Source organism: Gymnoscopelus microlampas (genome assembly GCF_963454915.1).
Source record: "Gymnoscopelus microlampas genome assembly, chromosome: 13".
Taxonomy (NCBI): domain Eukaryota; kingdom Metazoa; phylum Chordata; class Actinopteri; order Myctophiformes; family Myctophidae; genus Gymnoscopelus; species Gymnoscopelus microlampas.
In genome coordinates, this window is record NC_139950.1 from 15,739,909 (window position 1) to 15,760,152 (window position 20,244).

Genomic DNA, 20,244 nt, shown 5'->3' on the forward strand with positions numbered 1-20,244 from the left:
GAACACGGTTGACATTACGTGTATCAGAGAGGAGACGTGCTTGTCTGCTCTGCCTGGGATCTACTGTAGACTAGACTTGGAAGTGACAAGGGACCAGAATACTCAAGGAATCATCATCATCATCATCATAACCTTTATTTAAACTCGGAGTACAGTTGAGGGGCAGCCAGTGGCCAGTGGTTCTCAAACTTTTTCAATTCAAGGACCCCCAAATTCATATGTATTTGGCCACGGACCTCCCATCGGAAAATGTTTTGTGCCAGGGACCCCCCAAAAACTAGAAAATGTGTGTAAAAAAAAGAGAATAATTTAATTTAAATATCCAAACATTTTCAAAAATAGCAGATATACAGGCCTGCAGCAGGGCTACAAAGTGAGGCGCTGTGAGCTTGTAGATCTGCTGTTTTTGAATAGCCAAAATATAAATGTCATGTCTCACCGAGACACAGGATCTGACACGATGTTCAAGATTCAATTTATCCCCTGAGCAAGCAGGCAGGCTCTATTAGCTCAATGGTAAACGTTTCAGTACTTGCAGTGGAAAACGGGTTTAAATCCGGGGTTGTCGAGGAAAGTTTCAAGTTACAGTGCAATCTATGTTGTCACAAAAAGTTACAAAGCGTCGATTGTTTTAGTAAACTGTATGAAAACCTCACTACTATGGTATTGAAAGTAAAATAATAATTCCCAATGTAGTTTTCAACAATATCAGAGAAAAGTATTGTTAAATAGGCTAATCTAACATATTAATATCTGACCCTCTCTGTGTCTGCCCATTGCTCCTGTTTTAACTTGCATTATTCTGAAATCTGATTTCCTGGGTAAAAGTCATAACATCCTGGGTGAATTGTGAATTTGAATGATTATTATTATTCAAGTTTTAGCAAAAATGTGACAATAATTTTGACACATTGAATATGGACATTTGATCAATAAACACTTAAGATCAAACCTTTTAAGGCATCTCACCCAGAAATAATTCAAACTCCTTAAACTCACATTGCACTGTAGCGTGCTGTCCCTGAATTCATTAAGATTTATGCGGTATGCATTATGCAATCACTGTCATAAGCTGTCATGAACTGTAACATACTATTACTATTGCAGTGTAGGACCTACAGTACATTTTACCACTTTCACCCCTGCGTCCCTATTTTGAGCATCTCATATGCCAATATAATATGATGATATGTAAAAAAATATTTAAAAAACTATATATATGGAAAATAGCAGATCTCCAATGCACCGCAATGCTAGCCTGGCATTGCCAGACTAATCACGTGGGATCACTCACAAGTTCCTCCACGATACCTTGGAGGAACTTGTGAGTGATCCCACATGATCAGTCTGGCAATGCCAGGCTGCCGCAATGTGGCACGTTGTGAGCTTGTGGATTGGCACATTTTCAAATAGCCACAAACATAAAACGGGGCTTAAGTGGCTAAATGTAGGAAACATTTACAGTAAGTGTACATTTTGAAATTATGTTTTTTCCTTTTCATGCATGGTTTGATTTGACTGTTTGTTCTCTCTGGTGCAGAGTGCAAGCTGTCGAGGTCCGGCCCCCCTGCCACCATCGTCACCATCGATGAGGAGAGCCCCAACGGTACGTAGCCTCTTGGCCTTTCTGTAGCACTCTATGGCTAGTTGGTTTTACTGTCTCTCAATGTGTTGTAGCACTCTATGGCTAGTTGGTTATACTGTCTCTCAATGTGTTCACTCTATGGCTAGTTGGTTATACCGTCTCTCAATGTGTTATACTGTAGCACTCTATGGCTAGTTGGTTATACTGTCTCTCAATGTGTTATACTGTAGCACTCTATGGCTAGTTGGTTATACACATGAGACGTTTGAGAATTTCAAAGGGCCTGCCATTGGCAATTCATGGCCAAATCAGTGGGAAATCCAAACCTTTTCATGGAGAAAGTGTCAAATTTGCCATGTGTGAAATTGTGCCAGGTGTGAAATGGTGTCATTTCAAACAAAGGCTAATTAGGTGGATCAAGGAAGTGTGAAGAGTTTGGCTGTCTTATCTGTACTGTCTCTCAGTGAGTATTGAGGCAGTAGGCAATGTATGTGTTGTGTTTTTGTTGTTATTCATCCCCTCTTTTTGTGCCAATATTACATTTTAAGAAACATTGTGGTGTCGGTAGCTGAGCGGTTAAGGCGTGTATCATCACATAGGCTCTGATGCCTGACAGTGAGTCCCCGTTCTTTTGGATTCCCGGGCCAGGTGCACCTTTGTTGCATCATGTCACTGTCTGACTCGCTCTCTCGTCTCTCTCTACACTGTAACTATCAATAAAGGCAAGAAAAGCCTGAAAAATATATAAAAAACAAAATAATAACTCTAAGCCCTTTTAATGAACACAAATTCAATAATATCGTCTTTGTTGGGCATAAACCTCATATATCCAATACTGTTACTTTTCAGGATTCAAGTAGGGCATTGATTTACGAAAAGAACAAAAAGTTAGAATATGGAGTTAGGAGGTATACACAGACAAACATTGGCCACTGGCATCAGATGACAAGATAAGATAAGATAAGACCTTTATTGATCCCACACAGGAAATTGAGTCGCCAGAGGCAGCATAACGGTTACAGGGCAGAGAAAGTACTGTACTGTAGGTACAGCAGGGTATAGACAAGACATCACACACAAAAGAAACGCCATCAATAATAAACAAGTATTCAACAGTACACACACCCTCAACAAAGCTTGCACCAGGAAGGACAAAACAATACTAAGAATAGCACAGCGAGTATATTGGCTGATAATCGGTGCATCCCTATAGATGCAGTCCTCATGTGGTACAGTATATGGATCAGAATGTTGGCTTGGTTTTTGTGGAGCTAAACTGTTGCCGTTTCTTCAATAATACAATACAGTGAGTTCTACTTCTTGCATCAGAGCGATGTTTTATTAATAGTTAGAAGTAACAACTGCTGTGGATGGAGGCTTTTGACGGTTTTGGTTGATGTTTAGTTGCATTTTAAATTGTTGTTTAGACATTCTGGAAAGTCTCTTTTTTGTTTCTTTCTGGCTGTTGTTTTTGGTGTGTTTGTGTTTACCGGGATAAGCAAAGCAGTGGTGTGTGTGGAAGCGTGCATGCAGATAGTTAGATAGATTGTTATTGTCCTGCACCACAAGATGCCCCGCCCGCACGAGCTTATCACTCACAAAATTGACATACACCAAGATACACCACAAACAGAATACATAAACATATTGATTGTCCAGGCTGTGAGTTATGGATACATCGTTCGCCAGTGCAACTCCCATGCCTGCTCTATGAATTTTCCTAAAACAAAAACTTCCTCAGTGAACAGCCAACTTAACGTAACAACATTCAGACATCCAAAACAAATCTGGATTCTTATCCTGTGTGTGTGTGTGTGTGTGTGTGTGTGTGTGTGTGTGTGTGTGTGTGTGTGTGTGTGTGTGTGTGTGTGTGTGTGTGTGTGTGTGTGTGTGTGTGTGTGTGTGTGTGTGTGTGTGTGTGTGTGTGTGTGTGTGTGTGTGCGTGCGTGCGTGCGTGCAGACTCTACACACACACACACACAGGTCCCCCGCATCGGCCCGTTCCGACCCACTTTCACCCCTGAGTACCTGCCAGGCGAGTACAGGTGATGGCCCCATGAAGAGAAAGCCATACATTTGCATTTATATGTGCGAGGGTCGATTCACTGGATGTGTGTCCGCGACGGACGATGAGCAATGGCTTAAGGCAGCAGCAGCCCACAACGCATCTATTGTTCTGGAGGGAGGGGGTTGATTTCTTTCTTTTTCATTCAAAATTTTACACGGCACACCTAGCATATCCTCGCGGCCCGAAAAAGGTCCGCCTGCCGCGATTGGGAAACGCTGGTGTAGAGTATACAGACAGTGTTGAATGTAGTACGGCAGTGGTTCTCAAATTGGTGTCCAGGTACCCGCAGGGGTCCTTGAGGCGGTTCCAGGGAGTCCTCACCAAAAAAAAAGGGTTAATATTATACCAATATTATGCTCAAAATTCTTGAAAATGTTTTGAATATACATATTTTTTAAATGTAACACTTTAAAACATGTTGGGGGTCCCATACAACATTTTTCTTGTATGGGGGTCTGTACTGTGGCCAAATACATACGTATGAATTTGGGGATCATTGACATTTAAAAGTTGGGAGAACCACTGTAGTAAAGGACATGAAGTCTTACTACAGTGAGTCAGGCCAACAGCAGCACCAGAACTCACTGATGCATTGAACAGATGGAGGCTGTTTGTGCAGGTCAGGAGTTCTGGAACTCTCCTCTCCTCTCCTCTCCTCTCCTCTCCTCTCCTCTCCTCTCCTCTCCTCTCCTCTCCTCTCCTCTCCTCTCCATCAACAGCTCCCACTGCTGCTCGCATCACAACACTTTCTGCAGCCTACCCACTTTCTTCTCCATTTCCCCCCCCCCTGGTGCATTCTTTCCTGTGATGTACTTTTTTGTGGGTTTGTCAACCGTATTTCTTGATACGATTGTGTCCCTGCTGTACTAAACAGAAGTATCTGCATCAAGGGTATGAATTTGCTATACAGCTGTTCTAGAGGTGTACTGTAGGAGTGTGTGTGTGCGTCTTTTTTGCACACATTGTAGCCTATGTCACAGGTTCGCAAACTTTTCCACGCCACAGAGCCATTAGCCATAGCATTGCGAAATGGCTTTACATGCGCGCACACACCTCCGTGTGCAGTGGAGCGCAGTAACAGCTGCTTTCCTCGAAGTCATATTATGTACAGTAGAGCAGTGTCTCTATAAGTGGAGCAGGTGTGTGTGTGTTGTATCTGTTTGCGACGCCTGCAGATATTTACAGCAGGCTAACAGAGTTTAATGAGCAGCACTTTACTGAAGATGGGACTCACAGTCTGTTTATACAGTGTGTGTGTGTGTGCTTTTATACACGCTCCACTGGCTTCGTACTGCAGGCACAGCCTTTTTGGCACATCACGTGCATGCTTGTTTGCCTGTGTGTGTGTGTGTGTGTGTGTGTGTGTGTGTGTGTGTGTGTGTGTGTGTGTGTGTGTGTGTGTGTGTGTGTGTGTGTGTGTGTGTGTGTGTGTGTGTGTGTGTGTGTGTGTGTGTGTGTGTGTGTGTGGTGTGCATGGGAGTGTGGTGTGTGCACGCCATATGCATGTTTGTTTGTGCTGTAAGACTAAGTGGATCGTGCACGTGTGCGCACACTTAACACTCCAACAAACTCTGATTAACTTTGGCATCCATGGGGGCATGTGTGCGTGCATGTTTGAAGGTGTGCATGAGTAGGAGGTTGCTCTTTGGTTCTCGTTGGTTCTTTTTTTCTTCGTGATCAACTCAGTGTCCCCACTTTAAGAACCACTGGTCTACAGTAACTAAGTATATTTACTCAAGTACTGTACAATGTTGAGGTAGTTGTACTTTACTTGAGTATTTCCAACTTTTACTCCACTACAATTATATGAAAACTTGAATTACTAGTTACTTTTTAGATTTGGATTATTATTGCAAAACATACATTAACCACTTCAGCCCTATTCACATTTCGGCCGTATGAAAATAGCCGATCTACAAGCTCACAATGCTTCTAGACGCATTGTGAGCTTGTAGATCTGCTATTTTCAAAAGATTTGTATACATTTGAAAACTGGGTAATGGGACATTCTGCATAATGAGTACTTTTACTTTTGGTACTTTAAGTACATTTTGATGCCAATACTTTTGTACTTTTACTCAAGTACATTTTGAATTCTGGACTTTTACTCATAATAGAGTATTTCTATATTGCAGTATTGATACTTTTACTTCATTAAAACATTGAAATACTTTTTCCACCACTGCTAGCAGGGGACAGGTGGTGATTACGTTGTCTGAAGCGGCCCACTTCTTTGTAGGCGAGTTAGCATCGACACTATTGTTACAGTAGTATCTCCATATTGTTCTTTTTACGATGTTTCATTCATGAAAAATCATACACCTGTCATACTAAATATTATGACAGTGTTGTGCAAAAGTAACAAAAATGTTGAAACTTTAACCTGTAATGACGTGCCCAAAAACGGGAGGCCAGGTTGAAAGTGGTCGAGTCTCTCTGTGGGTTTTATAAATATGTAACCAATGAAACGTTTTAAGAGCCTGTAACTAAATAATAACTACATTTTATCCATTAGTTCCACAGGTTCTTTTCCTCCATGTCTTGAAAAGTAACAGTTTTGGACATAACACGGTTTCCCCTCCCGACAGCAACAGCGTCATGCTGTGCCTCCCTCCTACCTCGACAGAAACGTTCCCATCCAGGCTGTCCATGTCTCGGGGGGCCCCATGCTTCCTCTCCTCGTGCACGGCTTTGATTTGGGGGGGGCTTTGATCGATTGCCTGGGGATTGGTATTTGCGCGGCGCTGGGTTTTGCCAAGCCTCGCATCCAAATGCATCCCCCCCCTGCAATGCAGTGTGTGTGTGTGTGTGTGTGTGTGTGTGTGTGTGGGAGCTGGTGAGGGGATTTGTGCTAATCTTTCTCATAAAGCACTCATTTACCTGGGATATGGGTCTCTTCTGGCTCCTCCGTCCTTTTATTTATCTCGGGGTGATGAAACGGCCCAGGGCCCCGTCCTCCACCGTAATGGAATGTAAAACAGGCAACCTGTCATTATTGACCAAAGCAATTATCCTTCTAAATGTGCTCCATCTCTTCCCGTCTAGTGGCGCAGCCGCCATACAAATGACACATAATAAGATTCCATCTTTTCTGGGCGCCTGTCGCCTTCGTATTCATTCACGTCGGTGCGGTGAATAGGAAAAAACAAACAACATAATCATCCCGTCTGTCTGCGTCTGGAAATGTTTGGTCTAGGTCAAAGGAAATGAATAACTAAACGATGAAAAATGAAAACATATTCTACCCATTTTTCTCCCCCCCCCCCGCCACCCTTTGGCTCGCCCCGAAGAACACATTTAACACAAATTTAACACCGGCTCAGGAGAGCCAAGATAGTCTACGAATCCCCATGGCGGAGCTCGGATGCATTATGAGCTAAAAGTGCGGCGCTGTCAAGATGCTGCATTATAATTTAGTGGATTTTCTGGGGTTTAGAATCACATTTTATTTAGAGGTACAATAATAGGCCCCCGCTACGTGCTGATGGGACTCGGAGGATGTTGATGTCGGCCGGTCGGTCCGTTCATCACTTTGATCCTGAATATCATATCTCACATTTGCCATAATCATTTCCTGTGCAGCTTCGTGGACTCTAGAGGGTGACCTAGGGCCAGGGGATATAATATTACAGGTGCAATAGTTAATCAAACAAATCAATTTAATCGTTGATTAAACACTTACACTTTGATAAGGATGATTTTGAAATGATACACATTGTTAGCCACCATTGAACAACAAACACAGGGTTAAGTGGTTAATCGGATTTGTTGATTGTAAAAAGAATCCCGTAGAATTGTTTTGTGTTGATCCATTGATATAAGAAAAAACTAAAATCTGCTTCTTGATTATTCGATTAATGGTCATGAGCTAGATTAAGTTGGTGAGAGGTTCTAAATGTCTGCGTTCTCCAGCCCCATGATGACCCCTATTCATTTTGGTGACTCCAGTCCATGGCCTAGCTCTAGCTTCACCCTTAGGCCAACATTTCCACTTTCACACATTTTACTCCCAAACAAGGTACCTTGAAAACTACTGGCTGGATTGCATTGGAATTTGCTGTACAGTGTGCACCTCCCAAGCTCCCAGGACAATGGCCCCCATTAATGGTGACCCGATGGCCATTCTTTTAACCCTAACCCAAGGCCAAAACGTCCAATCGCACGCAAAAAAAGGTCTAAATCGAATCCAGATTGCAAGGAAACGCAATGAGCTCAGCAAGGATGCGCCCTACTGATTAAAAAATAAATGGAACTTGAATATCTTGAAAGCTTCAGTGGCACACTCATCCACTTACCACAGATATATATATATATATATATATATATATATATATATATATATATATATATATATATATATATATATATTAATATTAATGTAAATTAAAATCTTAGTGTTCAACCAATTATTTTGGAGCCCACTTGCAACCTGGCCCACTTGTTGTGAATCACAGCTCTAGTGACAGCCTTTCAAACAGTATACTGTAGTTTCCATTTGGGTGTAAGCAGCAGCACGGCCTCTAGGGGCCCCTAGCGGGGCTTTTAGATTTGTAGTCTTGTGTTTCTTCCCTTTAATTGCTGCATTCCGATACATCTGGCTGTGCTGTAGCCCAGGAGAGCTTAGCGTGGTGAGAAGCAGCTGGTCATACAGGCATATCAAGCCAGTAGCTCAGCTCAAGCATAACATGTTTACAGTTTTTTTCTCAATTGATTTGGCAAATTTCTCCAAAGCGTGAGGTGCATGGTCTCAAAACACTTAACACATCCATCTGAACAGACCTTTCATTTTGTTGCAAAGCAACTCGATCCCACTGCAAAATGAAATACTTTTTCACTTCAATGGTCAAGGTTTACTTATCTTTATAGAAATATACTTTATTCAACACTATTACATCATTTTCATTATAACTTTTATGTGTCTTCTTTTGAATATTCAACTGTATCCTCACAGGAGTGCTCATGCTAAAATGTCTGTTCATCACAATTCTGGAAATACTGCAGTAATATTTCAGTGTTTATTAGAACATGTGGAAAGTTAGTTAATTATGGTATTGTCATATCTATTTGGTGTGCGACAGTTAATTGAACTTATGGATTTAATTGATTATACAAATCATGTATAATTGATAATCTAATAAAATAACCGATTAGTGATCCTATCTCATTAACTCCCCTTCCTTCTTCACCTCCTTAATGTGCTCCACCTCCCCGTTCCTCCGTCATCTCCTCTATGCATTACACCTCCCATACCTCCTCCCAAAAACCTTTATCATTAGAATAATTGATAAGAAAATGTTTGCAGACCAACTGCATTTCTATTAATTTAGCAAAACGACCAAAAGTTTAGACAGTTTAGATTAAGTGTTTTTGAGAGCATGGGCCTTAGGTTGGAGAAATGTGCCAAATCAATTGAGAGAAAACAAACAAAACGATAACAACAACAACTGCAATTTATTCAAACCGCTGCCTCTGGGACAGCTGCCAGATACGAGACGAAGTAGACACGCACATCTCAATGCCCAAGAGGATGAGTGCTGGATGAAGAAACACCTTTTGAAGTTGAACACGGATATCTGTAGGCCAAATAGGTCTGTTAAAAAGATTGACACTTTCTGCCGTTTTGACTTTTGGAGAACATGACTCCTACTTCTGAAAGTCTGATGAAGAGCTATATGCTCTAAACCAGTTGTTCCCAAACCTTTTCAGCTTGAAACCCAAAAGATACATTTGGTGTTTTTTGTTTAGTTTTTTTCCCTTACTTTTTGGGGGTGATGGAAAATCACGTAGCCATAAAAATGGCTCCACAACCCAAAATGCAGTCGCGACCATACAGTATGTTTGCGGAAACACAATAAACATCCTGCTTTTAACGGGAGCTATATAATACTGGTGCCAGACACAACATGGAATGAACCCTCCTTCACTTAAAGAGGGTGGGTCTCTGTTGGGAGCACAATGCTTGCTTTGTGTAGACGCCTCCGCTCATTCAGCCCCAAGAGAACCCGATCGCTTTGTGTTTCCCTAAATCCAGATGCAATTAATCGGATTGAAGAGATTTGTGTCTAGTGGAGGAACAAGGGGCTATCTGAGAGAGAGAGAGAGAGAGAGAGAGAGAGAGAGAGAGAGAGAGAGAGAGAGAGAGAGAGAGAGAGAGAGAGAGAGAGAGAGAGAGAGAGAGAGAGAGAGAGAGAGAGAGAGAGAGAGAGAGAGAGAGAGAGAGAGAGAGAGAGAGAGAGAGAGAGAGAGAGAGAGAGAGAGAGAGAGAGAGAGAGAGAGAGAGAGAGAGAGAGAGAGAGAGAGAGAGGCCAAGAACACTTTGAATAGCTAGGGGAAATCAGAGTTCCATAAATTTCTCATTGCTTTTATCTTGTTGCTGCAAAGTCATGATCTATTTGGCAGATAATTTATTTATTATATTTTTCCATGCTTACAGGGAATGAATTCATTGAGACATAGCCATGATGCCAACATATGCTCATAGATATTTATGCTCAATAAATATTATATTTTATGCTCAATATATAGTATATCTGGCTATGCAATACAATCCAGTCTGACCGAAATACATTTTTTGTGTATTTTTATGTCAAAAGTCACTTAAAAGTGCTATCTTAATGACGTTTTGTCAAACAAAAACATAATACATGATTACATCAGCAAGCACTACATGAATTATGGTTTCATTCACCTTTATGATTCCCATAGCTCAATGTTCCTCCACGCGCAGCTTATTGTCATTATGGAGACACTAAAGGCCTGCTACTTTGTTCTGACAGAACACTAAAATATGTATCTGAAAACATTTGAGGTGAGAAATAGGCAGTGTAGTAGTAACATAAATGTGCCTCTGCACTGCCTCTCTGACATCCCATAGCCCGAGGGAACGGGGTGGTCAGCTGAGACTGTGATTGGCCGAGACACAACCAGCCTCTGTTTTACGAGGAAACTTCACAATAAAGGCCACCAAAAAAAAGAAAGCCATTGCAGCTGGACTTTTAAGAATCATTCGGCTTTTGCTAAATCTAGTACACACCACTGAGGAAACAATGTCTTGCCTGTTGACCCCTCTCCAAGCTCCCGACCCAAAGAAAATCAGTCAGTCGAAGCGAAACAGACAAGCGTTGAGCCGGAGAATGAAGACAGAGAGGGGGAGAGAAAACATACTTTGCAAAGTCTCAGCTCAGCTGTGCATTTCCCCCCGGTTGTGTCGCGTCAACTCTTTTGCCTTCGACCTTTCATCAGAATCCTAGTGTCTATACGATTGCTCGCCTCTTGTTTTACTCTCCAAGAAAAACCTCGCCACAGAGCGCAGGGTTTTGACACGCCGTGCCAGGAGAGCTGACAAAGCCTGAAAGCGGAGCCAAACAGACGAGATAGCTAAGGGGCCGCCGCAGACGTTGAATGCCATTCAGTCTGTGTAAAGGTCTCTCGTCTCTACCAGTTTGACTGGCCGGCACCGGAGAACATTTGTCCTGTAGGGGAAATGCTGGGTCCAGTGCATGGACCGTAAAACAATATGGACAGCGTCACACCATTGGTTCCTACAGACTGTAAATGAAGCCTATTTTGCAAAAATCCGCCATCTTTCTATATCCGGTTGATATCCGGTCCGAAATGCAAATGGAAATTAATGCTGTTGGCTGAAACCGCAGCGAGGGCGGGTTTTCACTCGGTAGAACCAGTAGAAACCCTAGAAACAAACCATTAATTTTAAAATAAATGGGACCATAATTTACCAAAACGCATATCATGGTGATTGAAAGAAGACTTTAAACTAGCGACTGTAAGTATATAGTATATATGACAATGTTTATTAAGGTAATAAAATCAAGCGTTAAGTTCGGCCAAAAACCCATCCACTTGAATAGAGCCTAATTGCTTATGCAACCAGCAGCGGTGAAAGAGCGGTGAAACAGCGGTGAAACGGCGAGATTACAGGCCGTTCATATGAACTGTCACACTTCCTACATAGCCTCAATTTACAAGCCGGATACTAGCCCCTTGGTCCAGTGCCAGTGACCTGTGTGTGTGTCCCTCCCTCCAGCACCGCTATAGGCTTCAGAGGCAAAAGCTGAGGACGTTATTAAAATGTGTGTTAGCAGCATCAGGTTGAAACAATTAATGAAGAGGAGCCAAGCCTGCAGTGCGTGACTGACTTTTTGGTCTCACTATACAGAGTCATTAGCTCCCCTCTCTCTGAAGTTAATTCAATCACCCTCACTCACGCTGTTCCTCTCTCTCTCCCTGTCGTGTCATTAGCACTGGCATCCTCATTCTTCATTCATTCCCTCATTCACTTTAATTCAGTGGTTCTCAAAGTCAGGTCTGCGACTGGGACCCCACAGGGGGTCCATGGGAGGGTTATAGCATCAACATTTGTTTTGACAACTTTAACCCTATAAGCATGGGCTATTTGAAAATAGACGATCTACATGTACAAGCTCACTACGCGATGCAATGTGACGTGTTGTGAGCTTATATTCTAAGGAAATTTTAGATTTAACGGGTATAATACCACCATTTGTACGTGTTTTATTGATTTGTCTAAAGCTTTTGATCGTGTTAATCACGAAAAGTTGTTCCATAAATTACAGAACAGAGGGGTTCCTACATTCACTGCCAGAATAAATGAATCATCCACTGCCAGCAATCTTTTGATTTTCTTACCTCTTCAGCTAGTCACAGAATATTTCTGCACATCAGACAATGTGTGTTAGATGGGGTAACTGTGTTTCTGCTCATTTCACAGTAAATAATGGAGTCAGACAGGGAAGTATTCTATCTCCTTTGCTCTTAATTTATATATGGATGACCTATCTAAGCAGCTGAACAGCTCTGATACAAGGTGTCAGGTTGGTAACAAAATAATCAGCCACTTGATGTATGCAGATGATTTGGTGATCCTCTGTCCATATAGTGCTGACCTTCAACAGTTACTGAGGGTCTGCTGCGCTGCTCTCAATATGGCCCAGACAGTGACATTATTTACAATGCAAAGAAGAGTAACATCATGATTATAAGAAGTAGAACTGTTACGGTCTGTGATGAGGTCAAGTACTTAGGCCACTATTTAACACATGACATATCTGATGATAAGGACATCTACAGGCAACGCAGAATGTTATGTGCACAAGCTAACATGATTGTTTATAAGTTTAGTATGTGTTCAGCTTGTGTGAAGTCCACACTATTCAAAGCTTTTTGCACGCCTATGTATACTGCCCACTTGTGGCGGCGCTGCAGAAAGAGCCGTATGCAGCAACTTAATGTAGCTTATAATGATGGCATAAGACTGCTGCTTAAGGTGCCACGATGCAGCAGTGCAAGCCAAAGGTTTGTCAGTATCGGTGTACCCACCTGCTCCGCTCTGCTGCGGCGGAACCTCATGTACAAATGTGTGTGTAGGCAGTCTGATTCTGCCAACAGCATCATTTTAATTCTGAATAACCCTTATTGAGTTTGGTCAGGTTTGTCTCTAAACTGTGGAACCGTTGGCGTGTAAGCCTGGTATATGAATTTATGATTTTATGTGGACTATGTCTGCCTTTGTTTGTATTTGTATGTTGTTTTATGTTCAGCATCTCTGTCATCCTCTTTCTCTGTCTCTCAGTCTCTTTCTCAGTCTCTTTCTCTGTCTCTCTCAGTCTCTCTCTCCCTCTCTCTCTCTCTCTCTCTGTCTCTGTCTCTCTCTCTCTCTGTCACTGTCACTGTCACTGTCACTGTCTCTGTCTCTGTCTCTGTCTCTGTCTCTGTCTCTCTCTCTCTCTCTCTCTCTCTCTCTCTCTCTCTCTCTCTCTCTCTCTCTCTCTCTCTCTCTCTCCCTCCTTCATTCCTTCTCTGTTTCTCATCCACTCTGTTCTTTATCTCATTCCTCTAGGAAGACTGTGCACACAGACACTGATACATGACTAATATTTCTCATCTGTTGGGACTAGTTTTACTCCCTTTACGTTCATTAGGTGCTGCATAATTTAACCTAATCATTTAAACATCCTGCTTCTCTGACTCCAGAACTTAAATAGAATAAACAAGACATTGCTTTGTTAAGTAACCACTTTCAACCTAGCTGTGAGCTTGTAGATCAATAATATTCTCTATTTTTGAAAACCTGTAGGGCTAGACAAAGAATAGACGTGCCTCTTGTCCAGGTGATTTGAATTGAAAGTAGATAAATAATGCTTTTAATTCATACTGCTGTGCATTTATAACCTACTAGAGTTTCGGGGGGCTACGCCCCCCTCAACCCCAGCCGCGCACGGGGCCCAGCGTGGCCGCGTGTATATTGGGGTACTCAAATTGCTGGAGTAAAACTGTGGAAAAGTTAAAAAAAAAAAAAAAAAAAAAATTGAAAAAAATATATTTTTGATGTTTGAGGGGGACCCCCACGGACCCCCTGCTGGTCGACGGACCCCCTGTGGAGTGTTGGGACGCGCGGGGACCCCCCTGGAACATGGCGGACCCCTTCGGTGTTTTTTTTTTTTTTCATGAAGGTGGTTGCTTGTTTCTGGCGCTTGTTTTTAGAGAACCTGGCATGCCAACGACTTGGCAACCCGAGTTGTTTGTTTTTGTGTTTGGGATGAACATGGCACGTGAAGGACGGACATAGTGTGATCGAGACATGAGTGAAGTGAAAGTAACGGCCTGGGTGGAACAAAGGAGGTACTAAGAAGGGGGGGGGGGGGTTGAAGCAAAGGAGCTGCGTGTGTGTTGGTGTGGAGGAGATGGGCAGAGTGCAATGGCGGCGCAACCCAGCGCATGCTGCCGCACGTTACACCAGAAATGGTGCCTGGAGAAAATGGTGACCAAAAAAAAAGTTTTGAAAAAAAGGAAAAAACCCCCGCAGCGGCTGGCTGCTGTTGTGGTGATGAGGTCGTGCGCACGGTAAACGGTACGAAGCTGCCTCCCCTTCCGTTTTGTCCGACATTTGGTGAGTAGAATTAATTATGTTGCGCGGTGGAAAAGGTGTAGTGTGCAGTGAGATGTCCCCTACGCGAGGCGTAAATTCAGCGCGGCGGCCGTGGCGAGTCAGTTGGCGACATGTGGTCTGGCGGTGCGTTGTTTATTCGAGAACAGAGCTGTGGGGTGTGGACACCGAGGGTGCGGAAGTCCGTCGCCATTTATATAGTTAGATAATTATTCTTGTTTGTATCGTTGTTCTTACACAATATGTTAGTGATTCATCCATCATTCAATATTAATACACTCTCCCTGCGACACATCATTTGACTCAATCAAAGACAGATTTATTGTTCTCAAGTTGAAGTGCTTTATTAGTATCCCCCTTTTGGAATTCTATTGTACTCCTGCTTGCCAAATGGCATTGTTACAGCAATGCACTTGGAGAAGTGTTTTAACATTTACCAGTTTAAATATTGAAAGCCAATTACATTGAATAACTTTTTTTTAAACTATTAATTCAGAGTAGCCAAATATTTGTACCCCTTTTTCTGCCCAATTTACTAGTCATTATGCCAATACATTTCTCCCAGCACACATTTATGTGTCACTGCTGTTGTATCCTACCGGCTCACCTCCCAGTGAGGAGCCCCCACCGGAAAGACACTTGGCACCTCCGTTCCACTCCTCCCACCTAACACTCAGATTTAGTCGCTGCAGTTACAGCAGTCATGCAAAAGACAAAAGGAACAGATAGTGAGAACACAGCCAGAATTAAAGATACAGAGACACCAGTACAAGAGTCACATTGTCATTATCATTATAGTCTTTCATCCACAGGGATAAGAGTCACACGAACCAGAGTCGTATTGGTCATTCCGGATGAATCCTTAGTGGTGCCTGGGGCTACGGGCTGGGTGCGATGCCCCGAACCGTTTTGCCAGGTGTTTGAAAAGCAGTTGTCCTCCAAACCCCACCTCCAGTCGCTGTCATTTGAACAGAGCGAGCGTTCCCTATGATCACGGCACCAGAGTCTGCTTGCTCGCCCAGCTGTATCCCCTCAAGCCTAATTTATGCTCCGTCGCTCGAAGGTGTTGCGTGCAGAGCGTGTTGCTCACAACGGTCGCATCCGAGACGCGATGTGAGCTCGTATGCCAGCTGTTCTTGGGGTGCAATACCGTTGCGGGGTGAAGTATACAGGTACATGTCTAAGAGGAGGTTGAATGAACAGAAACCAACGCTCCCCAAAACAAAAGGTTTGGGGGTCTGTTGGGAATTGATTACATGAAACCTCAATGTTTGTAAACAAGAAACCCGTCTAAATCAACCATTACAGATATAAGGATGCCTGCCATCTTATCAGTCTTGACGTTGTATCACTCTTTCAGAAATGAATGCGTTCCATGAAGTACAGTGCGTTCATGAAGTGCCTGCAAGTCTCTCTCTCTCTCTCTCTCTCTGTCTCTCTGTCTCTCTGTGTGTCTCTCTCTCTGTCTCTGTCTCTGTCTCTCTGTCTCTCTGTCTCTCTGTGTCTCTCTCTCTCTCTCTCTCTCTCTCTCTCTCTCTCTCTCTCTCTGTCTCTGCCTCACTCTATCCTTTTCTCTCTCGGGTATGTGCTGCCCAAATTATATTTCTCCTGTCCGCACACGTCTATTTTTAGGGGTATAAATGTGAGAACTCCCTTTCCCGACGAGCCCTGCCGCTGATTCAACACACTGAATCGGGGAATCGGGATCTGCTAATGCTTGCAGTGGTAGGAAAGTAACTAAGCACATTTACAAGTACTACTTTTAAATCAACGGCACACATGTGTGCTATGGGGATATTAACCGTTGTGGGCTTTTGTTTTGGTGTTCATGTGTTTGCCTCCCAGTGCACGCTGTGCCGTCACATCTCCCTGTGAATGTGAAAACTGTGGATTATCTGCTTCCATTAACTTAGTTTTCAAGCAGGCATAAAGAAAAATGATGTCCCTGCTGTACTGAACAGAAGTATTGGCATCAAGGGTATGAATTAGCAACAGCTGTTCTAGAAATGTGTGTGTATGTCTGTGTCTGTCTGTCTGTCTGTGTACATGTGGATAATCTTGCAACCCACAGGGAGATGCGTCAAGCATCGCTGCATGCATGGCTAAAATGAGGGCTGAGACAAAGAACGAAGTGCTGTTTTCTCAGCCATTTTGTTGATGAACAGGTGCCGACGTGATAGACGTATGGCTACAAGCTGGTACATACAGCAGGTCATATTTGGCAGACTGTGTGATATTCCACACCAACCCACTGCATACATGTGCGCTCTACTGAGCACACCTTCTGTGGCTTTTGCAGTTCAGAGTTATACTCTGGAGTAGTGCTGGCTGAAGGAATTAGCTGATGAGTTATGCAGCGTTGACATGCGCCAAGAGGCCTCAATGGTGGTTGTGTGTGTGTGTGTGTGTGTGTGTGTGTGTGTGTGTGTGTGTGGGGGGGGGGGGGGGGCTTCACCATTAACAGATCTTGCCTAGAACTACTAAAAGGTTTGGGCTGGCCCCGACTGTATTTCGAACAATGAGAGAGGTGTGTGCGTGTGCGCGCGGGGCTGCGTGCGTGTGCAAGTCAGAGGATGATGGATGCATTTGTGTTCAGCAGGATTTATTTTTTCTCTGCAGATGTTGTTTTTTTGTGTACGTTGTTATCACCTGCATACAGACACACACACACACACGCACACACACTTTTAGTACTATACTTGCGAGCAGGGCTAGATTAATCCTTTGTGGTGCCCGGTGCTACAACCCGATTCGGGACTGTTTTGCCGGTGTGGGGGGGGGGGGGGGGGGCTTAGGGTTAGGTGCTGCCGAGTGACGTGTTTCACCATTTTACCGCTTCTTAGCCATTGCTTCAAAATTTGGGCTCTCTTTCTCTCTCCGAGTCTTCTTCCACTTTTGCTCTGCCGTTTGGTGCTCCCCAACGTTGGTGCCCAGTGCAGCACCGAAAGTCTGTGCATTAAGCCGGGACATTAACATCTTAGTATGCCAATTTTATGATTTTCATTTGTACATTTGTACATGGCATTTATACAATTTCTCTTGTTTTAACCCAAACCTTAAAGCTGAAAATAGCTGACACACTGTGAGCTTGTAGATCAGCTGTTTTTGGTGCATGACACAGCTGTGCAACTACGTATAAATCATGCATAACTCTAACCCTAAACCCTAGAGACCTAACCTCTAAATGCCTAATCCGAGCCCTAACCCCAACCTGAATCTTTTCCTATTTGCAATAGTCCTTGGGCCAGACGAGATATCGCTACCACTAAGTTGGCAAAACCTTACCTATACTAAATAGTTTTTTGGGCCAATATAAGTAAATAAAAATATGATAGACTTTCCATAGGAGCAGCTTTTTATATTTTTTGACATGTCGTTATTTTTCTCTATAGGCGGATTTTCATTCATAGCCAACAACATATTAAAAGTTATATAACACACTTTTTGGACATCACACTGCTCCTTTTTTTATAAATTAAACAAACCTGTGTCCAATTAAAGTAGTTGATGAAGTGGGTGTGGCCTATTTGGTGGTGGAGCAGTTTTTTCAGGAATCAAAGCTGAAGTAGTAGAGGCCCTAGGAGGGGTCCACGCGCGACTGCTTATTTTTTTTTCTAGTTTTGATTTTTGGCATCCATAGGACCTCTAATATTGGGATTTTGATGATCCCAAGAAAAAAAGTGGTCCCAAGTGTGTTTTTTTCAATGTTTTATTAACCCTATGAGACCTGCGGGATGGCTGGCTGGAACGCCGGCGAGACTGTCTTTCGGAGACTGTGGAACACTCAAATTTAGACGTAGCCCAAAGATACCATTTGATTCCAGACAACCTCAGGTTTCCAATGGGACCAACCTTGTCATGCTACCTTGTCGGGAAGGGGGCTAAATACCTAATGATTCAAAGTTAAGACAACATTTTGGCGAGGGAAAAACGACCATCACCATTTTCTAAATGGTCCCTTGAGCTGTCACCTCAATATATGTGAATGAAAATGGGTTACATGGATACCTACAAGCCTCTCCTGTACAGACATGCCAAATGTATGCCTATCTCATGCAGTTCTGGGCAAGAACCATGCAGTGTTTTGCATGCAGTACAAATATGTAATTTCTGCCTATTGTAAAAAGGAGACCACTTCTAGGAGAGGAGACTGCATCTATAGCTGTATGAGACCACTGTACTGTATCTAGAAACCACTGTACTGTATCTAGACCACCACACTATCTATTGCTATATGAGACCACTTTAATGTATCTAGAGACCACTGTATTGTATATATACCACTGTACTGCATCTATTGCTACATGAGACCACTGTACTGCATATATGAGACCACTGTATTGCATCTAGACCACTGTGTGCTGCATCTATATCCCACTGTACTGAATCTATAAACCACTGTGCTGCATCCAATCCCACTGTACTGAATCTATAAACTACTGTACTGCATGTATAGACCATTGTACTGCATCTATAGACCACATACATTGACCACTGTACTGTATCTATAGACCACTATACTGCATCTCAACTCAACACAGCTTTAAACATGTATATATAAAGCACATTTAACATGACTATGTCGCCACAAAGGCTCGGTAGATGCAGTACAGTGATCTACAGATGCACTAGAGTGATCTACAGGTGCGCTAGAGTGGTCTACAGATGCAGTAGAGTGGTCTATAGATGCAGTAGAGTGGTCTACAGATGCAGTAGAGGGGTCTACAGATGCAGTAGAGGGGTCTACAGATGCACTAGAGTGGTCTACAGATGCACTAGAGTGGTCTACAGATGCAGTAGAGGGGTCTACAGATGCAGTAGAGGGGTCTACAGATGCAGTAGAGGGGTCTACAGATGCACTAGAGTGGTCTACAGATGCAGTAGAGTGGTCTACAGATGCAGTAGAGGGGTCTACAGATGCAGTAGAGTGGTCTACAGATGCAGTACAGATGCAGTATAGGGGTCTACAGATGCAGTATAGGGGTCTACAGATGCAGTATAGGGGTCTACAGATGCAGTAGAGGGGTCTACAGATGCAGTATAGGGGTCTACAGATGCAGTATAGGGGTCTACAGATGCAGTATAGGGGTCTACAGATGCAGTATAGGGGTCTACAGATGCAGTAGAGGGGTCTACAGATGCAGTATAGGGTCTACAGATGCAGTAGAGGGGTCTACAGATGCAGTATAGGGGTCTACAGATGCAGTATAGGGGTCTACAGATGCAGTAGAGGGGTCTACAGATGCAGTATAGGGGTCTACAGATGCAGTATAGGGGTCTACAGATGCAGTAGAGGGGTCTACAGATGCAGTATAGGGGTCTACAGATGCACTAGAGTGGTCTACAGATGCACTAGAGTGGTCTACAGATGCAGTAGAGTGGTCTACAGTTGCAGTAGAGGGGTCTACAGATGCACCAGAGTGGTCTACAGATGCAGTAGAGAGGTCTACAGATGCACTAGAGTGGTCTACAGATGCACTAGAGTGGTCTACAGATGCAGTAGAGGGGTCTACAGATGCAGTATCGGTGTCCAGAGATGTCTACAGATCACGACAGTAGTCTACAGACACACTAGAGGGGTCTACAGATCACGACAGGGGTCTACAGATGCACTACATGGTCTACAGATGCACTACAGTGGTCTATCGATACAGTACAGCAGTCTAT

At 43.3% G+C, this 20,244-nt stretch overlaps 1 protein-coding gene across 1 annotated transcript in view; it reads left to right on the plus strand.

The window, feature by feature from the left end:
• LOC311059381 (protocadherin-15-like) overlaps positions 1 to 20,244 on the plus strand; it is a gene marked incomplete at its 3' end in the record, with an annotated part of 341,810 nt that overhangs the window by 75,640 nt on the left and 245,926 nt on the right. Inside the window, exon 4 of the mRNA XM_084077261.1 lies at positions 1,541 to 1,606. Within this exon, the coding sequence (XP_083933387.1) occupies positions 1,541 to 1,606 (66 nt within the window). The remainder of the gene's footprint in view (positions 1 to 1,540; positions 1,607 to 20,244) is intronic.